Source organism: Notechis scutatus, chromosome 12 (assembly GCF_049901735.1).
Source record: "Notechis scutatus isolate UNSWTSFEM ecotype Mainland chromosome 12, rNotScu1.2, whole genome shotgun sequence".
Classification (NCBI taxonomy): domain Eukaryota; kingdom Metazoa; phylum Chordata; class Lepidosauria; order Squamata; family Elapidae; genus Notechis; species Notechis scutatus.
Window position 1 is genome coordinate 7,868,576 of NC_142020.1, and position 23,479 is coordinate 7,892,054.

At 43.7% G+C, this 23,479-nt stretch overlaps 2 protein-coding genes across 2 annotated transcripts in view; both read left to right on the forward strand.

The window, feature by feature from the left end:
* LOC148129646 (cytoplasmic phosphatidylinositol transfer protein 1-like) overlaps positions 1–266 on the forward strand; it is a 38,134-nt gene extending 37,868 nt beyond the window's left edge. The window contains exon 5 of the mRNA XM_087973191.1: positions 235–266. Coding sequence (XP_087829317.1) covers positions 235–266 — 32 coding nt within the window. The remainder of the gene's footprint in view (positions 1–234) is intronic.
* LOC113420671 (cytoplasmic phosphatidylinositol transfer protein 1-like) lies at positions 236–21,427 on the forward strand. The gene is made up of 6 exons (XM_026680707.2): positions 236–310; positions 1,269–1,340; positions 2,713–2,808; positions 4,242–4,397; positions 9,153–9,216; positions 18,131–21,427. Exons 1-6 carry the CDS (start codon positions 293–295, stop codon positions 18,394–18,396), a joined length of 672 nt encoding a protein of 223 aa, XP_026536492.2. The 5' UTR covers positions 236–292; the 3' UTR covers positions 18,397–21,427.
* Positions 21,428–23,479: the final 2,052 nt, after the last annotated feature.

Sequence of the window (23,479 nt, forward strand, 5' to 3'; positions counted from 1 at the left end):
GATCCCTTACCAAAAAAATTTGAGATCTTAGATGTATGGCAAGCTACTCCCTTGGTCTTTTATTTAGCAGTAATTGGATTTTCCTGCTAGATTTGAGCACAAGAGCCATCTGAATGCTCTTACAGCTTTGAAGTTTACTAAAACACCATCATGGCTACCCCGGGTTACAAAGTGAGTGGCTTTAGTTGCCCAGAAAATGTGTAATGCATAATTCTTCCTTCTCTCCAACCTTAGCTTTATCTCTTTCTCTGTCTCCCCTTTGCTAACTTGGGATACCTGGAATTAACTCACAATGGATGCAGAGTACACAGTAAGTACTAAGGGGCCTTCTTACTTTCGGTACTTCTCTGGCAGAATAGAAGAGAGAACTCAAGAACACCATAAGTAACTTCAAGGCGTTCAGTGGAGTCCTGGCTGATCTCTGAGATTGGTTATTTTCTTGCCAACGCTTCATAACCCAACTAAGTAACATCATCAGTGCTAGAAGGGAGAGGGGTTTATTCCCTATTGATATACCCGTGGTTGCCCTGTCAGTGTTGGTGGGTCTGTTCTTGGTGGTTACTTGATCAGGTTGTTGTTTACTTTTGGTTTGTCTGAGTTGCAGACTAGCCTTTGCAAAAAAGGGGAACATCTGGAGGGCTTCTGCATTTTTCAGCAGGAGCACAAAAAAATTCAGTGGAACTGAGTAGAACTGGGTTTCTAGTCTTCAGGATTTCAGATTTAATACTTGAAGATTTGCAGATGGTTCCCAGAAGTTATAAGAGTGACGGAATGAGATTTACTGCAGGTCCATTTTTCATCAACTATAGCATGTGAAAGAAAGGTTTAAACTCATCCGTTTTGTTTTGTTTTTTTCATTTCTTGGAAAATGGCTTGGTTCATATTGGTAGCTTTATAGGCAGGAAAGGGTAAATAGCACCTTATGTGGATGGTGAGTAGATGACAGACAGTGTGGTTTAATGGTTAAGGTAGCAGGCTGGAAAATGGGAAACTGTGAGTTCAAGTCCTACGTTAGCCATGAAAGCCAAGTGGGTAACTTTGGGCCAATCACCAGGAGATGGTGAGTTCTAGACCTGCCTTTGGCATGAAGGCCAACTGGGTGATTTTGGACCAATCACCAGGAGACAGTGAGTTCTAGCTGTCATGAACCAATCACCAGGAGACAGTGAGTTCTAGCTGTCATGGACCAATCACCAGGAGACAGTGAGTTCTAGTTATGAAAGCTAGCTGGGTCTTCTCACATTCTCCACTTCTCTTTCCTTTTACAGTGTTCGTTTCTGCCCAAATTTTCTATCTACATAGAGACCAAGTATGAAGATAATTGTGGAAATAGCACCAATGTAAGTGCAACCCATACAGAACTACTGGTAGAAACAATGCCCCCATTTCATCCTGTCTAGCAATTTTCAGGGGGACATGCAGACATGGTGGGAGTTATCTATGCATTAAATTGGTGACTAAATGTTAGCTTGGACAACCCCCATCAGGGGAATCTCACTCCTGGCTGGAGAATCCTGGAATTGATGTCCACATATCTTCCAAATTGCCAAAGTTGAGAAACACTGCATTAAATTATTATCCCACCCTGAGAAATTGCATCTGGGCTTGCTTATGGGAAGACACGCTGAGGAACAGTTGAGTGTCACCTGCCAAGGTGCCATTGAGCCTTGCTGATGAGGTGAGAAGAGTCAAGGCGAGGTGGGATTCATTATTGCCATCAGGGACTCAGGCAAGGGAGCAGAGCTTCCAAAGAGACCTTGTGATTCAGAGGAACTTGAGAGTGGCAATAGCAATAGAAATAGCCCTTAGACTTATATGCCACTTTACAGTGCTTTTACAGCCCCTTCTAAGCGGTTTACAGAGTCAGCCTCTTGTCCCCAACAATCTGGGTCCTCATTTTACCCACCTCGGAAGGATGAAAGGCTGAGACAACCTTGAGCCAATCAGGCTTGAACTCCAGACTGTGGGCAGAGTCAGCCTGCAATACCACATTCTAACCACTGCGCCACCAGGACTCCTAATGCAACATCCAATCAACTACAGCATTAGCAAGAGCACTAGACTTATATACTGCTTCATGGTGCTTCCCAGCCCTCTCTAAGCGGTTTACAGAGTCAGCCTTTTACCCCCAACAATCTGGGTCCTCACTTTACCCACCTTGGAAGGAGGGAAGGCTGAGACAACCTTCAGCCTGGTGAGATTTGAACTGCCGAATTGCAGGCACCCAACAACACTGCACTCTAATTACTGTGCCACTGTGCAGTGCACAACAGGATAACAGAATTCGAAGAAACATTGGAGGTCTTCTAGTCCAGCCCCCTGATTAAATAGTAAACCCTCTACCATTTCAGACAAGTGGTTATCGAATCCCTTCTTGAAAACCTCCAGTGATGGAGCACTCACAACTTCTGAAGGCAGCTTCTGTTCCACTGGTTAATTGTCCTCACTGTTACGAAGTTTCTCCTTAGTTCTAGCTTGGTTCTTTCCTTGATTAGTTTCCATCCATTGCTTCTTGCCCTGCCTTCAGGTGCTTTGGAGAATCACCTGAAGGCAAGATAATGGATGGAAAAATTAATGACAAGCCAAGCAAGGAAAGTATGCGTCGTAGACTAGCCATCCCTGCTTGAATTTACCATTCCTCATTAGCTGAGAATCTGTGTTTTCTCTCACTGGCAAGTTGACAGGTCCAATGTTTTTCCCTTGCTCTCGCAGATATTTCTCAATGAAAAAATCTTGGGAGACCATGAAGTGTTGTTCTTGGACATTGCTTTTGATGAAATCCCAGTCCGCTACTACAGGAGCTTAGAGGTAACAACCTGTTGCGGAGGGTGTGCATGGTTGGTGGGTGGCTCTGGCTTCTCCAACTTAACTGCTCATTCCTGTAAATGGTATGTAGGAAAGACCTTGGTAGACTGGAGGAAGAACTTCAGGTTGCTCTGCTTCTGGAGTCAGGACAAATTCAGTCCTAGCTGTAGTGTTAGTTCATGGCAGTCTGCAAATTGGTCCCTTGTACATCTACCTGTTGCTGGAGTTGCAACAATGCTGCTCTTGGGGGCTTGGTGGATAGAATCTCCAGGGGATCAAGGGTCAAAAATTTCTCTTTGGAAAAAAAAAAGTATAAGATTTGAATTGAAAGTCTGAAGAGATGCTCAGTCATCCAAGTCATGGTGGTCCCAGAGGGTAGCTGGATGACTGAGAATCTGAACAGACATTTTAGCTATCCAGTTTGGAATGGATACCCTTGGAATGATGCAGGAGTAGGCATGGATTTCCAGACAGAGAACTTGCAGAACTTGCAGGAACCAGGAGCACCACTCAGGTGATCCTGAGGGCCCAGATAAACTTCCAAGTGGCCTCAGCAACCCTCTAAAAGGATGCAAATGACCAACTGTCTGCAAGGAATATAAATCCTTTCATTCACCTCTATCCTGTCAGAGCTGAAGAAGCTTCTTGGATAAGAAGTGAATCATCTTCAAAAGTAAAAAAAAAACACGAAAGTCCAGTTGCCTGACGAAAAGAGCATCTTTGTCACAACCATGATCTGGTTGACTGAGAATCTCTGCAGACTTTTAGCTATACAGTTTGGGACAAACACCCTTTGAATGGTGTGGGAGTAGGAATGGATTTCCAGAGGGGAAAATGGCAGACTGCAGGAACCAGGAGAACCACTCAGGTGACCCTGAGGACACAGAAAAACCTCCAAGTTCTTCCATGACTCTCTAAAGCAGAGCTGTCAAATGCCCAGCCCATGGGTTGGATGCATCACAGGCCGGCCACATCCACACCCAGTTTAACCAAGGGGAAAAAAGTCCCCATATGTCACATGATGCCGTCGTGACAACTTGATTTTGATACCGCTGCTCTAAAAAGGACGCAGATGACCAGCTGTCTGCAAGGAATATAAATCCTTCCATTCCCCACCATCCAGTCAGAGCTGAAGAAGCTTCTTGGATGAGAAGTGAAATGTCTTCAGAGAAAAAACAAGGAAGTCCAGTTGCCTCCTGAAAAAAAAAGCACCTTTGAATTGAAAAAAGCGTAATTGATATCAACCTTTTGACGGTCAGTTGGTTAATTTTACAGGTAGTCCTTGACTTAAAAACATTCATTTACTGACCGTTCAAAGTTATAATGGCATTGAAAAAAAGTGATTTATGACCATTTTTCACACTTACGACTGTTACAGCATCCCCTTGGTCAGGTGATCAAAATTTGATTGTTATTTTTTTTTCTATTGGCTATAGGATCTCCGGTCCTTCTGCTCAGTTAAGACTGGTCGCGGGCCACTACAGGAAGGCTGGCGGGAATATACAAAGCCCATCATGTGCTCTTACAAACTGGTGACGGTCAAGTTTGAAGTCTGGGGACTGCAAACACGGGTAGAACAATTTGTCCATAAGGTGAGATTGTATTTTTGCCCGCAGAGGGATCTGCAGGGAAAGCTGATGGCTGGAGATGAATAGGCTGCAGTTGCCAAAAAAAAAGCCAATGCCATCTTGGGCCACACTAACAAAGGGAGAACATCAAGATCATGAGGAGTGATGGTACCACTTTATACCATATTAATGAGGCCAGATTTGGAATACTGTGTCCAATTCTGGGTCACCATGAAACCAAAAAGATACTGAGACCCTAGAAAGAATGGAGAGAAGAACAACAAAGATGGTTAGTGGTCTGGAGTCTAAATCATATGATGAATGATTAAGGGAACTAGGTATGTTCAGTCTATCAAAGAAATGGATTGGGGGAAGATAGCTGTCTTCCAATACTTGAGTGATTGTGACAAAGAAAAGAGGATTGACTTACTATTCAGGAGTAGGACGTGGGTGGAAGCTTGTTAAACAGAGATCCAACCTAAAAGTAAGGTGAAGTTTCCAGATAGTGGGAACAATGAATCAATGGAATAGATTGCCTCCTGGAGTTGTGGATGCTCCAATGCTAGAGGTTTTCCAAAATAGACTGGACAACTATTTGACTGGGATGACAGAAGGTCTTCCACCTTGAGCAGGGGGGGTCAGACTAAAAGACCTTCGAGATCTCCTCCAGCCTATGATTGGACAGTATCTTCTGTGAGAACCACTTCTGCAGTGAAGTGGGAGGAAGTATCCCAGAATTCAAGAATCCTTATTGGCTGATCTGAGAGAGGCTATATGGATGTTGTTGTTGTTGTTGTTGTTGTTGTTGTTGCTGGGACAATGGCTTTCCTGATTACAAATTGAGATGGATGAGAGATGCGTTGTGACTTCGTGTTTCCTATGGGACAGGAAAGCCATTGCCCAAACCACCACCCCCAAAAGGGGTGGACAAAGCTTTTGGGGGTGTGGGGGTTTCTGTAAAAAAAACCCCCCCCCCCCCCCACCTTATTTATATAAACAAAAAACCACAAAAAAACCAAAAAAAAAAACCCCCCCAACCCCCTTTCAGTACCTTGGATAGCTCCTTAGATCCTCCATATTAGCAGAATAACAGAAAAACGAAGTTGGAAGGGGCTTTGGAGGTCTTCTAGTCCAACTCCCTGCTCAAGCAAAACTGGATCTATAGTACAGATAATCCTCAACTTACAACCCTGTGTTTAATAACCATTCAAAATTATGACAGTACTGAAAAAAGGGACTTATGACTGGTCCTCACGCTTAGGATCATTGCAGCATCATGGTCACATGATCAAAATCCAGGTGCTGGGTGGGCTGAATTACCTGCAAAAGACCTCAAACCTCAAAAGACCTCTAGTCCAACCCTTGTTCAAGGCAGGAGATCCTATACCATCCCACTCAAATGGTTGTCCAGTCCCTTCTTGAAAGTTTCCAGTGATGGAGCACCCACAACTTCCAGTGGCAAGCTATTCCACTGATTCTTTCTCCTGAGTTCTAGGTTGGATCACTCTTTAATGATCTTCCATGCTTTGCTTCTTGTCCTGCCCTCAGGTGCTTTGGAGAGTAGGTTGACCCACCTCTTCTCTGTGATAGCCCCTCAAATACTGGAAGGCAATTATCATGTCCCGTAAATCTTCTCTTCAATAGGCGAGGCATACCTAGCTCCCTCAACTGTTCATCATATTGTTTAGCCCCCAGGTCCTTTATCATTTTGATTGCTCTTCTCTGTGTACAAATATTGTTCTTGGCACACAAAGCAACTAGGTTTTTTTTTTGGAAATTTCATTAATAGGGTGTTATCTTCTAAGAGAATGGCCCTAGGGTTTGTTTTTTTAAAAACAGGAAAAACAATACAAAACAATAATCTCTGGCTGTCCATTTTAAATGCAGTCTGCATTTGGGTTTGATGCTTCCATCAGTCTTCCTCCATCAAGTGGTCATGTTGGGTTCTTCAGCCAAGAATGGCAGTGGGCAAACACACACACATACCCCAAAAAAATGTTGCTGCTGGATTACAACTCCTGGAGGCTTGTCCCACTTGGCTGGGGCTGAAGGATGCTCAGAGTTGTGGCTCTGTGACATCCAGATGGCCACAATTGCCCATCTCACTCACACAGCAAAACAAGGTAGACAATGTTGGATTTCATGCTGCAGTTTGGAAGAGTGCTTTGGATTGCTTCGTATTTTGGGAGGAAAACACCATATGCCTCCCGCCTCCGAAGCGAAGTACGGAAACTGTGCCGTAGTGCCACAAATAGCATCAGGCAACCTTTAGAGAAAATCAGAAAAAGGTTAGCCCATGCTGTCCACCCTGGGAGGTAGGCCAAATCAAGGAAGGGGCATGGCAGGGAATCCAGGAATGCTCTATGTCAGGGATGTCCAAACTTAGCGAATTTTAAGACTTGTGGACTTCAATGTTCAGAATTCCTCAGCCAGTTAATCATCTCCTCAGGGACTTCAATGGCAGAGGCAGTGTAATGGAAGGGATCTTGGAGGTCTTCTAATCGAACTCTCTCCTCAAGCAGGAAGACCCTATTCAATTCCAGACAAACAGCTGTCCAATTGTTTCTTAAAGCGGGTACAGCAGTGCCTGCATATTCTGCATCGCATGAGAAAAGTACATCTTCCTTCTCCTGTCCTTACCACTTTCTATAGAGGGATGACCGAGAGCATCCTGTCATATTGCATTATTGTCTGGTTTGGAAGCATGACTGCTTCGGACAGGAAGGGGGTGCAGAGAGTGGTGAGGATGGCAGAAAAGATCACCCCCTTCTATCTAGGACAGGGGTGTCCAACCTTGGCAACTTTAAGACTTGTGGACTTCAACTCCCAGAGTTCCTCAGCCAGCAAAGCTCTGGGAGTTGAAGTCCACAAGTCTTAAAGTTGCCAAGGTTGGACACCCCTGATCTAGGACATACCATATAAGCCAGGGGTGTCAAACTCAAGGCCAACGGGCTGGATCCGGCCTTCAAGGTGTTTAGATCTGACCCACAGGGCCACCGTGGAAACAGCAAAGGATTGGCATGTGGTGTGGCCCTCCCGAGCTCCGTTTTGCTGCCACAGGCACAGCAGGGCTACATTTTTTGCCACAACAGCCTTCTGCAGCCCTCCGCTAGTGAAAACAGAGTTCGGGGGGAAGGAAGGAAGGAAGGAAGGAAGGAAGGAAGGAAGGAAGGAAGGAAGGAAGGAAGGAAGGAAGGAAGGAAGGAAGGAAGGAAGGAAGGAGATCATAATGAGAGGGAGGGAGGATCTGAAGGAAGTCCCGCCTTAGTACTTGGCTACCACAGGTGTCCCCGACACTAGTGATGTCAAGCTGGCCACACCCACCCTGGCTCCACCTACCCCATCCATGCCCCCCCTGGCCCCCCTGAGGTCAAACACAACCCTGATGTGGCCCTCAATGAAATCGAATTTGACACCCCTGATATAAGCTATGCTTGAGCAGGGTCCACAGGATTACCTGGGATGCCACACATCCTCTTCATAACCTGTCTTCCTTGTTACCTTCTGGGAGGAGGGGGATTTGTAGTACCCGAGGCAGAACATCCAGATTCAGTCACAGTTTTGTTCCATGCAGCATCAACCTTGTGAATTCTCAAGCTTCCTCTTTCTGCTATGTATTCAAGATGGACAGTGGTTAATATTAATAGGTATTTATATGTATGGCTATAGATGTCAACATTCCAGCTAACCAACTCTAAACCAATAAACTCTGAGACAAGCATTTCCTCAAAGTTCCATTTTATTAGAGTTGTCATATTGGCACATCTGGGAAAACCCGAATCTGAGAGTTCTGGGTTTTCCATTCCCAAAAGAGAAATTGAAGATCCCTCTCTTGCACCCATCAGTCCATCACATGGCCCAATCAAATCTTCACCCCAAATGTAGACATCCTCCCAGTCACTCCCCTCCAGGTGCTTGGCAACATGTCCTTGACTGTCTGAGAAAGTATGTTGTTGAGTCTAATCTTCCACCTCTCTATGAAATCCCCCCCCCTCCCAAATTCCCAGGCACTGAATGTGGCAGCCTTGAAGCTTCCAAGTGAATATATGGCTTCCAAGGCTGACAGTAGGTATATACATATGCTTGTATATAGCATGTTTATATGTGTATATGTATGTGTGCACTTTTGTGAGCAGGCAATAGAATTTCTCTTTGAACGTTTGCCGGTGTGCCCACAGTAAAAAAAAAAAAAAAAAAAGAATGACAGGGTTATCTTAAAAACCTCCAGTGGTGGAGCAACCACAATTTCTGGAGGCAAGCTGTTCCCATGATTAATTGTTCTGGCTGTTAGTTCTAGGGTTGGATCTCTCCTTGATCAATTTCTATCTGTTGCTTCTTGTCTTGCTTTTGGGTGCTTTGCTTGTCCCGCTCTTCTTTGTGAAAGTCCTTCAAATATTGGAAGACTGCTATCATGTCATCCCTAGTCCTTCTCTTCATTAGACTAGACATATCCAGTTCCTGCAACTGCTCATGGTAATCATCTTCGTTGCTCTTCCCAGCACTGTTTCTAGGGTTGCCACGTCTTTTTTTGTAATGTGTTGACCAAAACCGGAGGTGGTATTCCAAGAATTGTCTTACCAAAGCAGTGTAAAGTGGTACTAACACTTTACGTGACCTGGATATACTGTCCTTCTGTTGATGCAGCTGGAGGACTGTCCTGGCTTTTTTCTGGCAGCTGCAGAAAACTGTTGGCTCCTATTTATTTATGATGGGGGGAATTGCTGTGTAGAATTTGCTTGGGCATCCCTGCAATGCCAGTAACCGGATTTTGGGTTTCAGGTCATTCGAGATATTTTACTCATCGGGCACCGCCAAGCCTTCGCCTGGGTGGACGAGTGGACTGGTATGTAAGACCTTGGGGTCCATGATGGAGGAGGGTGGGAGGGAGAAAAGGGAGGAAAGCCCATGTGGACAGTTGCTTTGGTCTTCCTTTTCCATGGGAATGTGCCTTTTCCTCAATTTCCCCATGATCAACTGTTTTGCCTTAGAGCCTGGTCATTCAACCGTCAACCTATGTTGAATTTATGTAGTGTTTCATTCATCAAGACCCCACACACCCACTTCACTGTCTCTGTTGCTCCCCTCTGAGAGAAGGTTTTCGAAGTCATCCTAGCAGGACTTCCAGATTCTGTAACCGCTTCATTCCCTAGGCCATCCGCCTGGCAAACTCACAAGGTTCATTTTTCTTGCCATGTACAGGTATACATTTGAACTAGACTCTATTTATCTGTATTTATTTATTTATTCTGTTATATTATGTAGTGTATATTGGAGGTGGTGACTCTTTGAGAGCTGTATGCAACAAAAGTTCACTTTAATGTATGCCGATTAGTGTACATTCAAAGTGACAATAAAGTTATTCTATTCTATTCTATTCTATTCTATTCTATTCTATTTTTTGTTCTCTATTCTTTATTCCAATATTCTAGTTCTATTGTAGTTCTAATTCTATTCTTATTCTATTCTATTCCATTCCATTCTTCTATTCTGTCCTGTTCTGTTCTGTTCCGTTCCATTCCATTCCATTCTATTCCATTCTATTCTATTCTATTTTTTCTTTCCAATTCTGTTCTTTCCTGTTCTATTCTATTCTATTCTTCAATACAACCCACTGACCACCCTGTGTTTCTTGGTGCATAATCCAGAATGTGAGTTTGGTGTTTTTTTTTATCAATGTCCACCCATTAATCCATGGAAGAAGCTGTGGGGCACTAGTTATGTATTAAATTCCCCATTTCTGCGTATGCAATGAGACGGTTGAAAGCAACTGATCAATGCTTCTGAGTATGACTTTGACATAGCCAGTGTTTCCTGCCCCCTCCCTCCCAATAGCAAAGCATGGAGTTGCGTTGAATAGTGAGATGGGCAGCCTATAAATTTAATAAATACATAAATAAATCAGTGATGCCAAGGAAATCTATTTCAAGCATTCAGAAGAATCTCCAGCCCAGCTCATTTGCTCCCGAAATATTCAGAGCTCTCCTTTTTTTTATTTTATTTTAAAGAGTTCTAAGTGGGCTTGCAATCGTGCTTAAAAAGCAAGCAAAGCACCAGACTTTTCCATTAAAAATCCAATGGAATTCAACCAAAGATCATCGTTAAGGTTGGTGGGGGGGGAAATAAGCGTGGGATTTATCTGCTGGAACAAATTAGAGCTACCGAATCTAGCAGGATGTTTCAGTGGGAAACCTGCTTTGCGGTTTTGGGTTCAAGACATAAACTTGTGATTCATTCAAAAACATATTTCACCCCGCTGAGCTTCTTGAGATCGTAGCTGTGCCTCAACCTGTCTCTTGGAGCTGAATAATGAATCTCCTTCCTCAATTTCTTTGAAAGTTGTTGGACTCCTGAGAGCAAGCAGATTGCAGAAAATTATTAGGCCTCCTCACCACAATTTTTGGAACAAAGTTTCCTCTTTTGCTTTCCTAACAGGCTAACCTTGCCTCTCAAGTCAGTTATTTTCTTCAGTTTGTCTGTTGTCCCTGTTGTTCTGCTATTTGACTGTGTTTTACTTATATGCTGTGACGTCTTTCATATCATGCTATTCAGAGGTGGTATTCAGCAGGTTCTGACCAGTTCTGGAGAACCAGTATCGGAAATTTGGAGTAGTTTGGAGAACCGGCAAATCCCACCTCTGACTGGTCCCGCCAACCCCATCTCTTCTCTGCCTCCCATTGAGTCCCAGCTGGGTCTCCTTTGGTCGCCCTGCACAGGAGAACGGAGCTGGGAAGCAGGTTAGTGCGGTGGGGAGGGAATGGGGATTTTACAGTATCCTTCCCCTGCCACACCCACCAAGCCACGCCCACAGAACCGGTAGTAAAAAAAATTGAATCCCACCACTGATGCTATTCCCACTACTTCCTGCTCTTGTGGTTCCTCAGCACACCACCTTCCAGGAACAAATGGTTCCTAGACATTGTAACACTCCACCTGGGAAGGTCCCACAGCTGTCAGGCCAACATCTTCTTAAATGTCCCAGCATTCCCTGGACTGTCCGTACATTATGGGATTTCATGAGGAATTTTGAATTTTGTCAGGGATGACTGACAGGTGTGGAGGGTGGTGAAATGGCCTAGAGGTGGAGCTCTCACCTCACAATCAGGACCTGGCTGTGAGTTTGATCCTAGGTAGCGGCAGATATTTCTCTCTCTGCGCACAATGAGATTGTTCGCCGCCCGATTTTTGAATTGTGACCCAATTCAAAAATTGGGTGGTTTTTTTTTGTTCGCCACCCAATTCCACTGTATATTGAAAACAAGAGTATTTTCCAGGAAAGTGGGTCCCATGTTAAAATAAGGCAAGGGGGAGTTTGTTAGAGGACCAGCCGTTTACATTTAAAACAGCTCTTTGAATGGAGAACACGCCAAGTCGGAGCCAGTCCTTCCAATGATCTCATTCTGGCGTTCCACTCTCCAGGAGCACTTGATTTAATACATTATTTGATTAATGCTTAGATCAGCCCCTTTTCCATTAAAGCACACCATATTCATTTGGCAGGTTGCAAAGGCTATTTGAAAAAGAGGTTTCCCTGAGAGCTTCTATTTATTTAATGGGTATGGGAGGGAGAACAGAGGTTCTTGGTTTGAACTAGGCATCTATTGCCCAGCCATCAAAATATATTTATATATAAATACGTTTACATAGCTGCACTTAAAAGATAATTTAACAGGGTAATAGAGTTGGAAGGGACCCTGGAAGTCTTGTAGTCCAATCCCCTGCTCAAGCAGGAGTCCTTATACCTGTGATGGTGAACCTATGACATGCATGCCAGAGGTGGCACATAGAGCCCTCTCAGCCAGCATATGTGCTGTTGCCAGCTGGTCTGCTGGTTTCTGACAATGCACATGCAAGGCCAGCCAGCTGGTCTTCGTGGCTGCTGGAGCACTGGAAAATGGCCTGAAATTCAGCCAAAAATGAGGCCATTTTGGGGGTCAAAAATGCCCAGAAAATGGCCTGAAAACTGCCTGAAAAATGGCCTGAAGATACCTCAAAAAACAGCCCCAAACACGCCTCTTTCCAGGCTGTTTTTGGCCAGAAAAATGGCCAGAAAATAGCTTGGAAAATAGCCCCAAGACCAGGCATGCACACAGTGGCCAGCTGGTCTTCAGTTTTCCATTGCACATGCACGCACATTCCGGTTTGGGCACTTGGTGTTAAAAAGGTCTGCCATCACTGCTCTATACTATTTCAGACAAATGGCTATCTAATCTCTTCTTAAAAGCTTTCAGTGATGGAGCAGCCACAATTTCTGGAGGCAAATTGCTCCACTGGTTAATTGTTCTCATTTTTAGGAAATTTCTCCTTATTTCTAGCTTGCTTCTCTCCCTGGTTAATTTCCATCCATTGCTTCTTGTCCTGTCCCCTGGTGCTTTGGAAAATAGCTTGAACCCCCTCTTCTTCCAACTCTGTTACTCTGTTAATTATTGGAACGCTGCTATCACCTCGCCTCTAGTTCTTCTTTTGACTAGACAAGACCAATCCAATTCCTGCAACCATCCCTGTAGTTTACCTGTCTTTGGTCCAACATAAGTCTTTAGCTCATTTCCTTGGGGGAGAATACACACAGGAATACCATCATGAGAAAGAAAAGCAGACAGGGTATGACGTTTATTGCATTCAAATAAATCCAAATTCTGTACTGAAGTTACGTTTGTTGGAGTACATATAAAGATCCCAATGAAACCGCATCTCTTTTTCACCAAGGATGCTGGTAGTACTGATGGGAAGAAGTTCTGGTGTCCTTCTCAGCTAGTTTGGTCAAGTTGAAGTTGGGGAGGGCCACACCTGTGCATAAGTTGTGAATTTATGACAGTTGTAGCATCCCTGGATCAAGCGATCACCGTTTCCAATTTTTCCAGCCAGCTTCCAACAAGCAAAGAAGCCAAATTTGTCTAAAGACCTCATGATTCACTTAACAAGCATACCGAAAAGGTTGCAAAAACTGGGGACAACTTGGCTTAACAATCCCACCTTTCTTAGCAACAAAAATTCTGGTTCCCATTGAGGTTGTTAAGTTCACTACTGCTAGTGGACAGCAGGGATGAGTCCTCGTAGGCCATAAATATTTGTCCAGTTTTCTTTTTCACACCCCCAGACATTTCTGGCCAGATTGTTCATCCAGCAATAGAAGACAGCTTTAAAACAACAGTGGGTTCCTCTCCATGAATGCACCTCCAATCCAGGAGTGGGCTTCGAAAATCCCAGCCACAGGTTCTCTGCCATGGGCATGGCCATGGTGGGCGTGGCCTACTGGAACTTCGGGGAGGCCTTTTTCCTCCCTCCCCAGGCTCCTGAGGCTTTCCTCGAGCCTCTGGGAGGGCGAAAGTGGCCTCCCTCGGGCTCCGGAGGCTCTTTTGAGGCCGGAATCAGGCCCATTTCCAGAGGTCTCACCCAATCTCTTCTGGACCCAGGTGTGAACTTCAATGGAAGACCAGCCAGGGGTGGGATTTGGCAGTTCTCCGAACCAGCCATAACCTTAGCAACAGGTCCACTCGAACCCGGGCAAACCCATAGCTGCCCAGCCCTGCTCCATGCATCTCCTTTCTTTGATTTTTGAGAGTGATTTTTCATCCCCCACCCCTTCGTAAGAAGCAATAAGGCGGGTGGGAGGGGTTGCCAAGCAGCAGGTGTTCCAACTTTTCAGAAGAATGAAACAGTGTCTTCTCAGAGGTCTAACAAGCCACTGAAACTCCAGATGGTTTGCCCTTCTCGGCAGATTTTTTCCTCTCCTTGGTTTGCTTCAAGTTGACAGCTCATGGTGGTTGGTGGAGTTTTGTAATGCAGGAGAAAGCTTTGATTAAGTTTTGGAAGCCTTAGGGTTGATAGATCTGGAATAACTCCCAAGCCCGATTCATAAGCTGGTTCTCCAGGATAAAACAGCATGATCAGGGAGGGCCTTCCGGTTTGAGCTTCTTCGGTGACAGACCAAAACCTCGTCTCTCCGAGGCTTCGATCCGTGCTCACCGCTGGAGCGCCCCGAGCCGGGTGGTTTCGGGGCTAAGCCACCCCGTAGAGGTGGTGAAGAGGGGGGAGACTGCCTGCAGGGTTGAGGAGAGCTGCATCTCTCTTCCCCAGCTGGCCATTACTCCCTTTCCCGAAGGCGGTTGTAGTGGTGGTCAGAAATGGCCACCACAAAGAAGAACTCGACCAGAAAAGAATGTGCAGGAGGAAAATAAGAAGAGAAAGTTTTGGTTGACCGGGTCAAACAGCAAAAGCAACAAACACTGGAATTTAAACTTAACAACATTGTTCCCAAAGAAGATTTTGAAGCTACGAAGGAGAGAGAGAAGGGAAAGGATTAGGTTTCTTTTTCTTCCCTTCCTTATACTGACAGCTAAGAGACTTAAGCAAGAAACTGAAAAAAAATCCACTTTGACATTAATAGGCATCTAAGCTGAAAATAAAAGTCAAGGGGATAATAAAGATTTCTGGACATTTAAAAGTTTTTAAAAGCTGGTAAGGAGAAAAAAAAAGAATAGAAGGGCAGGATCTGGAAAAATGGAGGAGACTGTCTGGATTTCTGGAACTCACCATCTCCTGGTGATTGGTTCAAAGTCATCCAGCTGATTTTCATGGCTAAGGTGGAACTAGAACTCACAATCTCCTGCTTTCTGGCTTTATAATTAAATGTATATGCCACCCAACCCACTATCCAAAGCAACAAAGCAAATGTCTTTGGCTTGCTTCCATTTGTCTCCACTCACTTACCTCCCCCGAAGCACATATTTCTGAAACAACCTTCTTTGAGTCCGTATCCTTAATAACCCTTGCCCCAAATATGCATATTTCGATCGATTCAAAGCCATAAACCTGGATGAAACAGATAAATTAAGAACTATTTTGCACATCCCTAATTGCATGATTTTGACCTGAACGTCTTCGAAGGTTTCGCTTTTATATCTTTAGACATCTTCTTCTTTTTGTAGATGCGTTATTATTTCTGTTGATAAGAATTACCTCTCACATTTTCACTGTTAAAAGAATTATAAAGAATGGTAGCACAGGATGGCTGAAACAGCTTCCCCATCCTCAAAGCATTATGTAATTGTACAGTATGTGCCGAATAAATATATTTAATCTAGCCTGTTACACACGAGATTTCATGTGTTATATTAAGCAGCCTCGTGAGGTTATTCTGCAGATTGCTTACAGCATAAAATGCAAAACTGTCTTTGAAAAGGCAGCAACATAAAATAAGCATTTTCCACGCAAACCCCTTCAGGGAAAGTAGATGAATTTCAACAGAAGATTATCGCCTCTCATTGTAATTCTACATCCTCTACTTTTGTGAGCAATTTGTTTTTAAGTCACTTATAATTCCAAAATTTTAATCCGCCGAGCAATGGGGCCCATAAATTTATTTTTCCTCACGCCAAAGGCTCTTAACAATAGGAAGGACATGGAAAACTTATTTCTGTCCTCCAGCCTTCAGTTTCCACATAATAGGTATGTAATTTGAGAGAACACAGATCTCAAAAAATATTAAGCTTTGTCTCAGTCAACTGATTAGATGTCAAGGCTTCTTGGCAACATTAATAACATCAGAGGACAGATTGAAAAAGAATTTTAATGAGGTGTTATTCAAATGCAAACTCAATCAATAGCGAAATCCAGATTTATATTCTTGTATCTCCACTTCTCACTTCCAGGATTGGATAGATCTGATCCAGTGGTGGGATTCAAATTTTTTGACTACGGGTTCTGTGGGCGTGGCTTGATGGGCGTGGCAGGGGAAGGATACTGTAAAATCTCCAGTCAGAGGTGGGATTTGCCGGTTCTCTGAACTACTCAAAATTTCTGCTACCGGTTCTCCAGAACCTGCTGAATTCACCACCTCTGATCTGATCCTCTTCTGGTTTTTGAAGGGTTGAATTGAATCCTTGACTCTTGTTTTGTTTTTCAAAATTTTATTAGTTTATCCAAATACAAAATACAAAGAAAAAGGTAAGTAACGAGAAAGTTGGGGAGGAACAAGGGAAAGGAAAAAGAGTTGGGTAAAAGGAAAAAGGAAAAAGAAATGTGGACTTCCAATTCTTTTTAGCATGGTAGAATAAGGTAATTATTATATTCTGGGCATGGGCGCAAGGAACGGAGACGAGGCAGTGAACGGTGAACTTCAACTCTTTATTAACGATCAGGAACAGAGCAAAAACCTTGGGCAGCAGCAGTTCTTTTATGGAGCTGGCTGCTGTCCCATTAACCAATGAATTGCGTTGGAGCGCTTAAACTGTGCCCAATGGGAGACGACTCGCTATTAGCCAATCAGATTGCCCAGAAGAGACCAATCACGATTCGCTATTTACGGGCCAATCCGAAGTGCAGGATTACGAGCCTGCTTTTCTACTAAGGTTGTCAAGCTTTATTAAATGCATTTACTTAGTTCATAACAGTAATAGCATACAGCCTCAACTTTTTTTACTTGGCATGATAGCCCTCAAACTTACGACTACAACTGAGCCCAAAATGTCTGCTCTTAAATGAGACATTGTTAAGTGAGTTTTGCCCCTTTTTACGGATTTTTCTTGCCAGTGATTAAGTGAATCACTGTAATTAATAACATGGTCCTTAAGTGAATCTGGATTCCCCATTGACTTTGCTTATCAGAAGGTCATAAAAGTGGGTCATATGATCCTGGGACACAGGAACAGTCATAAATATGAACCATTTGTCAAGAATTTTGATCACATGACCAAGTGGATGCTGCAATGGTCATAACTGTGAAAAATGGCCATGTCACTTTTTTCAGTGCCGTTGTAACTTTGAACAGTCACTAAACAAACTGTCAAGGACTACCTGTACTATATACTAGTCATTTCTATAACCTATCTAATCAACAAAACCCAAAATAAATGTTGCTTTTCTTTCCACCTCAAGCACAAAGTCCAAAAGTGGTTTCCAAGCAGAAACAAAAATTAATTGTATTCTTTTATTTAATCAAAGCAGTCAATTTAGCCAACTCTGCTAATTCCAGAAGCTTTTGCAGCCAATCACCCATGGTGGGAATTAAGATATCTTTCCCATTTGTACATAGAAAAGAACAGAATAAAATATTGGAATGACAAATAGAATAGAATGAAATGGAATGGAATATGGAATAGAATAGAATAGAATAGAATAGAATAGAATAGAATAGAATAGAATAGAATAGAATAGAATAGAATAGAAGTACAGTACAGTACAGTACAGTAGGAATAGGAACACAACACAACAGAATAGAACTAAAACTAGAACTAGAATATTTGAATGAAGAGTAGAGCAGAGCAGAGCAGAGCAGAATAGAATACAGAGCAGAGCAGAGCAGAGCAGAGCAGAACAGAACAGAAAAGAACAGAACAGAACAGAACAGAACAGAACAGAATAGAATACTACACAATATACCACACAATATAATACAATGGAATAGCTTTATTGTCACTTTGAATGTACACTAATTGGCATACATTAAAATGAAATTTTGTTTGCATGCAGCTCTCCAAGGATCACCACCTCCAATATACACTACATGAACATGACAAAATAAATAAATAAATAAATAAATAAATAAATAAATAAATAAATAAATACCCACGTATGTTGTATGACATGGAGAAACAGCACAGTCTATTTTGGATGTATACGTGTACATGGAAGTAGGTAGAGCGGGTGCCATTTTGTTTCTCATCCAATTTCGGAGCCAACCTACCTGGACCACCTTCTCTCATCCTACAGTGGTGCATCTTTTCTTACGCTGTTCCCTCTTCTGTGCTACCTCCCTACAGGCATGACCATGGATGAAGTCCGCTTATATGAGAAGGAGACCCAGCAGGCCACCAATGAGATTGTGGGCATCATGACGCCCACCATCTCCATCAGCGAAGTCCAGCTGCCCCCCGGTACTCAGAGTGCCCCCTCCAGTGCCCCCTCCACGCCACTCAGCGGAGAAGCCCCCGAGTTCCTCCATGCGCCCAAGGACCGCCAGAGGAAAAAATCCGCTCCAGAAATGCTCTCGCTGCCAGTGCTGCGGGAACATTCCAACCTGGAGTAACAACTGCCTCATGTCCAGAGTCCCTATTCTGATCCTTGCAAAGGAGGCTCCCTAATTCATTTTCCCCGAAGAGGATCCGGTGTCCCTCGTGTTTTTTTTTTTCTAAATTGTTCTTTAATTCCAGGCCTTGCCTTGTATCCAGCAAGAGAGAACTCCCGTTGATGGAGGCAATTGTTAAATGGTGTGGGTGCCTTGGGAGAACTTGGGGGATTCCACCAGATCTTGGAAAGAGCTCCAAGCCTTCTGATCTGTCCCCAGGTCCTTCAATATCACATTCCTGGCCATGTCTTTGTTGCCTTGGGCCAAAAGGGTATTTGGGGGGGGGGGCATACCATTGGACCATTGCTTGGCCTTCTAGCCTACATGGCTCAGCCAACCAACATAAATTGGGATCTCCTCTCTCTGTGCAGGGGGAGGAAGCATTGGGCATGGCTCTGTTGCAGATGGAAAGCTGGGCAACATAAATCCCATGCCAGAAAATCCACCCTGGAAATAGAGCTGTTGTGAAGGGAAGCTAATTCCCCATTAGATCACATGTTCTTGCCTCCTGCTTTAAGGAAAGGCAATTATGTGTGTGTGTGTGTGTGTCCACATATGAGTTATATCCACAACTAGAGAGTACAAATAATCCAGATGCTAAAAGCTCCGTTAAACTTACAGCGATGGCTCCGTTAGACAGCCTTTAACAGCCATAGTTCAGCATAGTCTTCTTGCACCAGCCCTGCAAAAAAGGTGTCCTCTGAAGCCACCCAGAAGGTCTTCCATTGAAGTTCACACCTGGGTGCAGAAGAGATGGGGTGAGACCTCTGGGGAAAATGCCCTGCCTCTTTGTTGAAGCCCACTGTTTGCCAGACAAGAGGAAATTGTCAAAGGAAAAGAGGACATCAAAGGAAGATGGGTAGCCCCAACCATCACTTCTTCAGGGTGGCCGTTTTGTGGGCCCCAACAATTTGCTTTTGATCTGCTTTCTCCCACCCACCCACAATTTTAAAGCAAAGCAAAGGCTGAAAGGCATTTTCGCCTTGTACACTGGTAAGCCACTTGACTAAATGCTTTCCTGCTGTTTCAAGCAGGTAAAAACCTAGCTAAGTTCCCTTCGCATGCTGGTCAGCTGCATGTTACCATTGAGAGTCATGGTGGCACAATGGTTAGAATGCAGTATTGCAGGCTGCCCACTGCCAGGAGTTCGATCCTGACTGGGTCAAGGTTGACTCAGCCTTCCATCCTTCCGAGGTGGGTAAAATGAGGACCCATATTGTTGGGGGGCAAGAGGCTGACTTCTGTAAACTGCTTAGAGAGGGCCGTAAAAGTACTGTGAAGTGGTACATAAGTCTAAGTGTTATTGCTGTTTGCCAATAACTACAAGTAAAGAATTGCATCGAGCATCTGAAACCCAAGTATTGCAGGCTCAACTGGCAAAGGATTGCTCAAAACCATGTTGATTGGAAACATGCAGAAGAACAGGAATTCATCCTGCAGTGGATAGACAATAGCTAGAATAATGATGATCTGGAACCCATTCACCAATCTGGGTTGCATAACGACACATTTCTGGTTCTTAGGGGAGAAGAGATTACAAAGTAACATTAGCAGTATCGCTGTGTTATTTCAGAACAGGAATAGGCAAGTGACATTCTCCAGATACTTTGGACTACAATGAACAATGTGTTGACATTGGCCGAAGTTGATGGGAGTTGAAAGCCCAAACTTCTTTAGGTGCCTTCCTGTCACTTGCTTTGGAAGTTGGGTCATGGTAGGTATTTTAGAAGACCTGGGAAGTGCCTCTTTTCATCCGTGGCCTAACATCTCCAGAGAGAATTCAGAAAAAAAACAACAGCCTGAATAACTTCCATAGATGGCAGAAGACTGCAACCAGACTTGAAACTTTTGGGTCTAGTCCCAAAACGATGCAGAATGCAATACAGACAGGATTCCTCCCGATCATTCTGCAGCCAGAACTCAAGTCTTTCCTTGCTAACTAGCAGTTCTCAGGTGGATGAGAATCCCAACAGCCAGATCTTCAACTAAGGTGTCTTAAATTTGTGGGATTCTCTTGGGTCTATTGGAGACTTCTCCAACACCATGCAGGCCTATAAATGCATCCTCTTGAGTCTTTGGCAATTCGAACCATCGGGTTTATTTCCACGGCAACTGATGGCCTCTTTTCTCCATGGCTCAGGACCTTTTCACAGCAAAGGTACCTTCTGGTGGTCCATCAATAGGACCAAAGCATAATGCCTTGTGGCCAACTTTCCCACCATTGCTAACTGCCCTTACTGGGAAAGGGGCCTCTGCTGTCCCCAATTCCATGGACATCAGCCCTTTCTAGTCTTTGTACAAGCACAATTTGTATTTGCACTGTTGTGTGCAGACAGTCCTGCCTTCCCTTCTGCTGCTTAAGCATTGATTCTATGTTTATGTGGGTGGGTTTGTGTTCCCTTTTTCTTCTCTCCCCTTCCCTGTAAGCAAGTTGAGAAGCTGTATCTTCAGTCCGCAAAAATAGGGAAGGATTCTAGAGGCAAGTAGAACAATAACACGTTCACAACTGAGAAGCAAGAACTCAGTGTCTGAAGTTGTTCACATGTACGTTTCTGGATTCCAGGGTCCACATAGGAAGAAAGCAAAGTTGTGGTAGATACAGAATTGTTTCTGCTCAATATCTGTTGGAGGCACTGTGGGTTGTCCAGATCTATTCTCTTGACCTTCTGGTGGATGCTAAACCACCAAGCTCATCTCAATCCCCCTTACATGCAGATTTGGGGGAGTAAATGTTGAATCCTTTCAAAACCGTACACTTCCAAGATTTGAAGAACCCAAATATCAACCCAGAAGAACCAGAGACTCTTCTTAAAACCATTAGTAGCCTCTACTCTGCAAGACCTGATTAAGAATGAACTTAGCCAAAAGAAGAGAAGTAGGAAGAAAAACGCTGTAAATATTTTGTGATCCATGTGGCAATTGTCTTGTATGGTTTTGCTTTTGTTTTTTGTTTTTTCCCCCCACTGGGGCGATAAAGGCTGCTTCTGACAGAAAGCTGTCCTGTGATTGTTGAATTGTTTTGACACACCTGTGAAAGGCACGAGGCATTAGCAAACAACCGCTTCACCTCTCTCCTCTCTTGATACGCCACAGAGTCACTATCTTCTCATTTATCTTCAGAGCTCACAAACGGTGGGGGTCATTCTTTGGAGTCATTGTGTAGTTTTCTTAAGCTTTTTGCTTAACACAAGGTACAAGTCCAGCATATGGTGAATAAACAGCTGATTATCACTTAGTACATGGGATGAGGTGAGAGGCGGTCATTGACAGTCTCTGGGAATGGCTTCTGAATCTGGGCTTTGCTAGAATCTTCGGGTTCCAGGCAATCTTGACCTGAGATCCTGGGGCCTCATTCTGACATCTAGACGAGACCTGAGCATTTTATGGCTCACGGGCCACATCCAGCCTTTTGGCTGTGCTGTTTGGCCCACAGCAATGCCCCTCCATAACAGTTCCAGTTTCTCATGCAGCCCCTTAATTAATTGTCCACCCTGACCTTGAGTAGCTGCTAATCCATTATTCCAATATTTCTGAACCTTAACAAGTTCAAGATATGCAATGGTGACCAGTGGTGGAATTCAAAAAATGTTACTACTGTTTCTGTGGGCATGGCTTGATGGGCGTGGTGTGGCTTGGTGGGCATGGCAGGGGAAGGATACTGTAAAATCTCCATTCCCTCCCCACTCCAGGGGGAAAGTTACTGCAAAATCCCCTTCCCACCCCACTAACCTGCTTTCCAGCTCCCAGTTCCTGTGCAGGGCAACAAAAGAAGACCCAGCCAATCAGCTGGGACTCAATGGGAGGCAGAGAATTGATGGGGTTGGTGGGGTCAGTCAGAGGTGCTATTTGCCAGTTCTCCGAACCACTCAAAATTTCCGCTAACGGTTTCTCCAGAACCGGTCAGAACCTGCTGAATACCACTTCTGAAGATGACCCCTAAACTGCACTTAAATGCAAACCCCTAAATGCACCAAAGACAAATTCCTTGTGTGTCCAATCACACTTGGCCAAGAATTCTATTCTATTCTATTCTATTCTATTCTATTCTATTCTATTCTATTCTATTCTATTCTATTCTATTCTATTCTATTCTATTCCAATAGATATTCTATTCTATTTTATTCTATTCTATTTTCTTTTCTGTATTCTATTCTATTCAAAACTCCATTGAAGATGTCACCTAGCCTGGTAATGAAATATTTGTAAATCAACCCACAAGCTTGGAGAACCAACCTCCACCCTCAAGTTCAAGATATGTTGACTTCAATTCTCATAATTCTCCAGCCAGAAGGCTTCTAGGGGAATTCAGAATTCTGGGCATTGAAGTTCACAATCTAAAAGTTGCCACGGTTGAGAAACACTCAACTGGTTCTTGATAACTTCATCAATTTGACTTGGAATCTTGAAGGCAATTCAGTCCAAAGCTAACATTCTGGAAACTCTTGGACCAAGGTTTCATGATGGTCACTGAAACGTAGAATTACATAGGGCTGGTCAGTAACAAAACAGACTGGAGAAAGATCTGCAGCACGTTTTTGCTAAGGACAAAGGAACAACATCTATGAGTCCTTAGATCTTTGCAAGGAAGCTCTAGAGTTTGTAGAACTATTTGCTTGTCTATGCTAGCTCTTGAAGAGAAGAACATAGCAATGTAGTTTTTTAAAAAATTTCGGAATAAGGAATATAGCAATCGTGAGCTCCAGCACATGCACAAATATGCTCCCCGGGCATTCTTCTCAAGATAATTTTAATTAGGATTTAATAAAATGGGAATTTAATTAGTTAAGTAGGAAGTGGGTCCAGCGTAGCATTGACCTTTAACATCAACTTTATTTACAAAGTTGCTTTCCACCTTCGCTGGGTCCTTGTAGGCATTTACCAAAAATGAAAAGTGGGAGTATGTAGTCAGATGCTTAGTTTGAAATTTTGCCCATTATGTATTTAGACATGTAGCCATTTTGAAAATAGAGGGAAAACCAGGAGTGGGATTCTACCAGTTTGCACCTATTTGCTAGAACCGGTTGTTAACATTCTAAGCAGTTTG

Excerpts from the sequence above, each read along its gene's own strand:
- LOC113420671 (XM_026680707.2), top strand. Across the intron at positions 2,809-4,241 it reads GCTACTACAGGAGCTTAGAG|GATCTCCGGTCCTTCTGCTC; the intron begins GTAACAACCTGT and ends TATTGGCTATAG. Across the intron at positions 9,217-18,130 it reads CTGGGTGGACGAGTGGACTG|GCATGACCATGGATGAAGTC; the intron begins GTATGTAAGACC and ends ACCTCCCTACAG.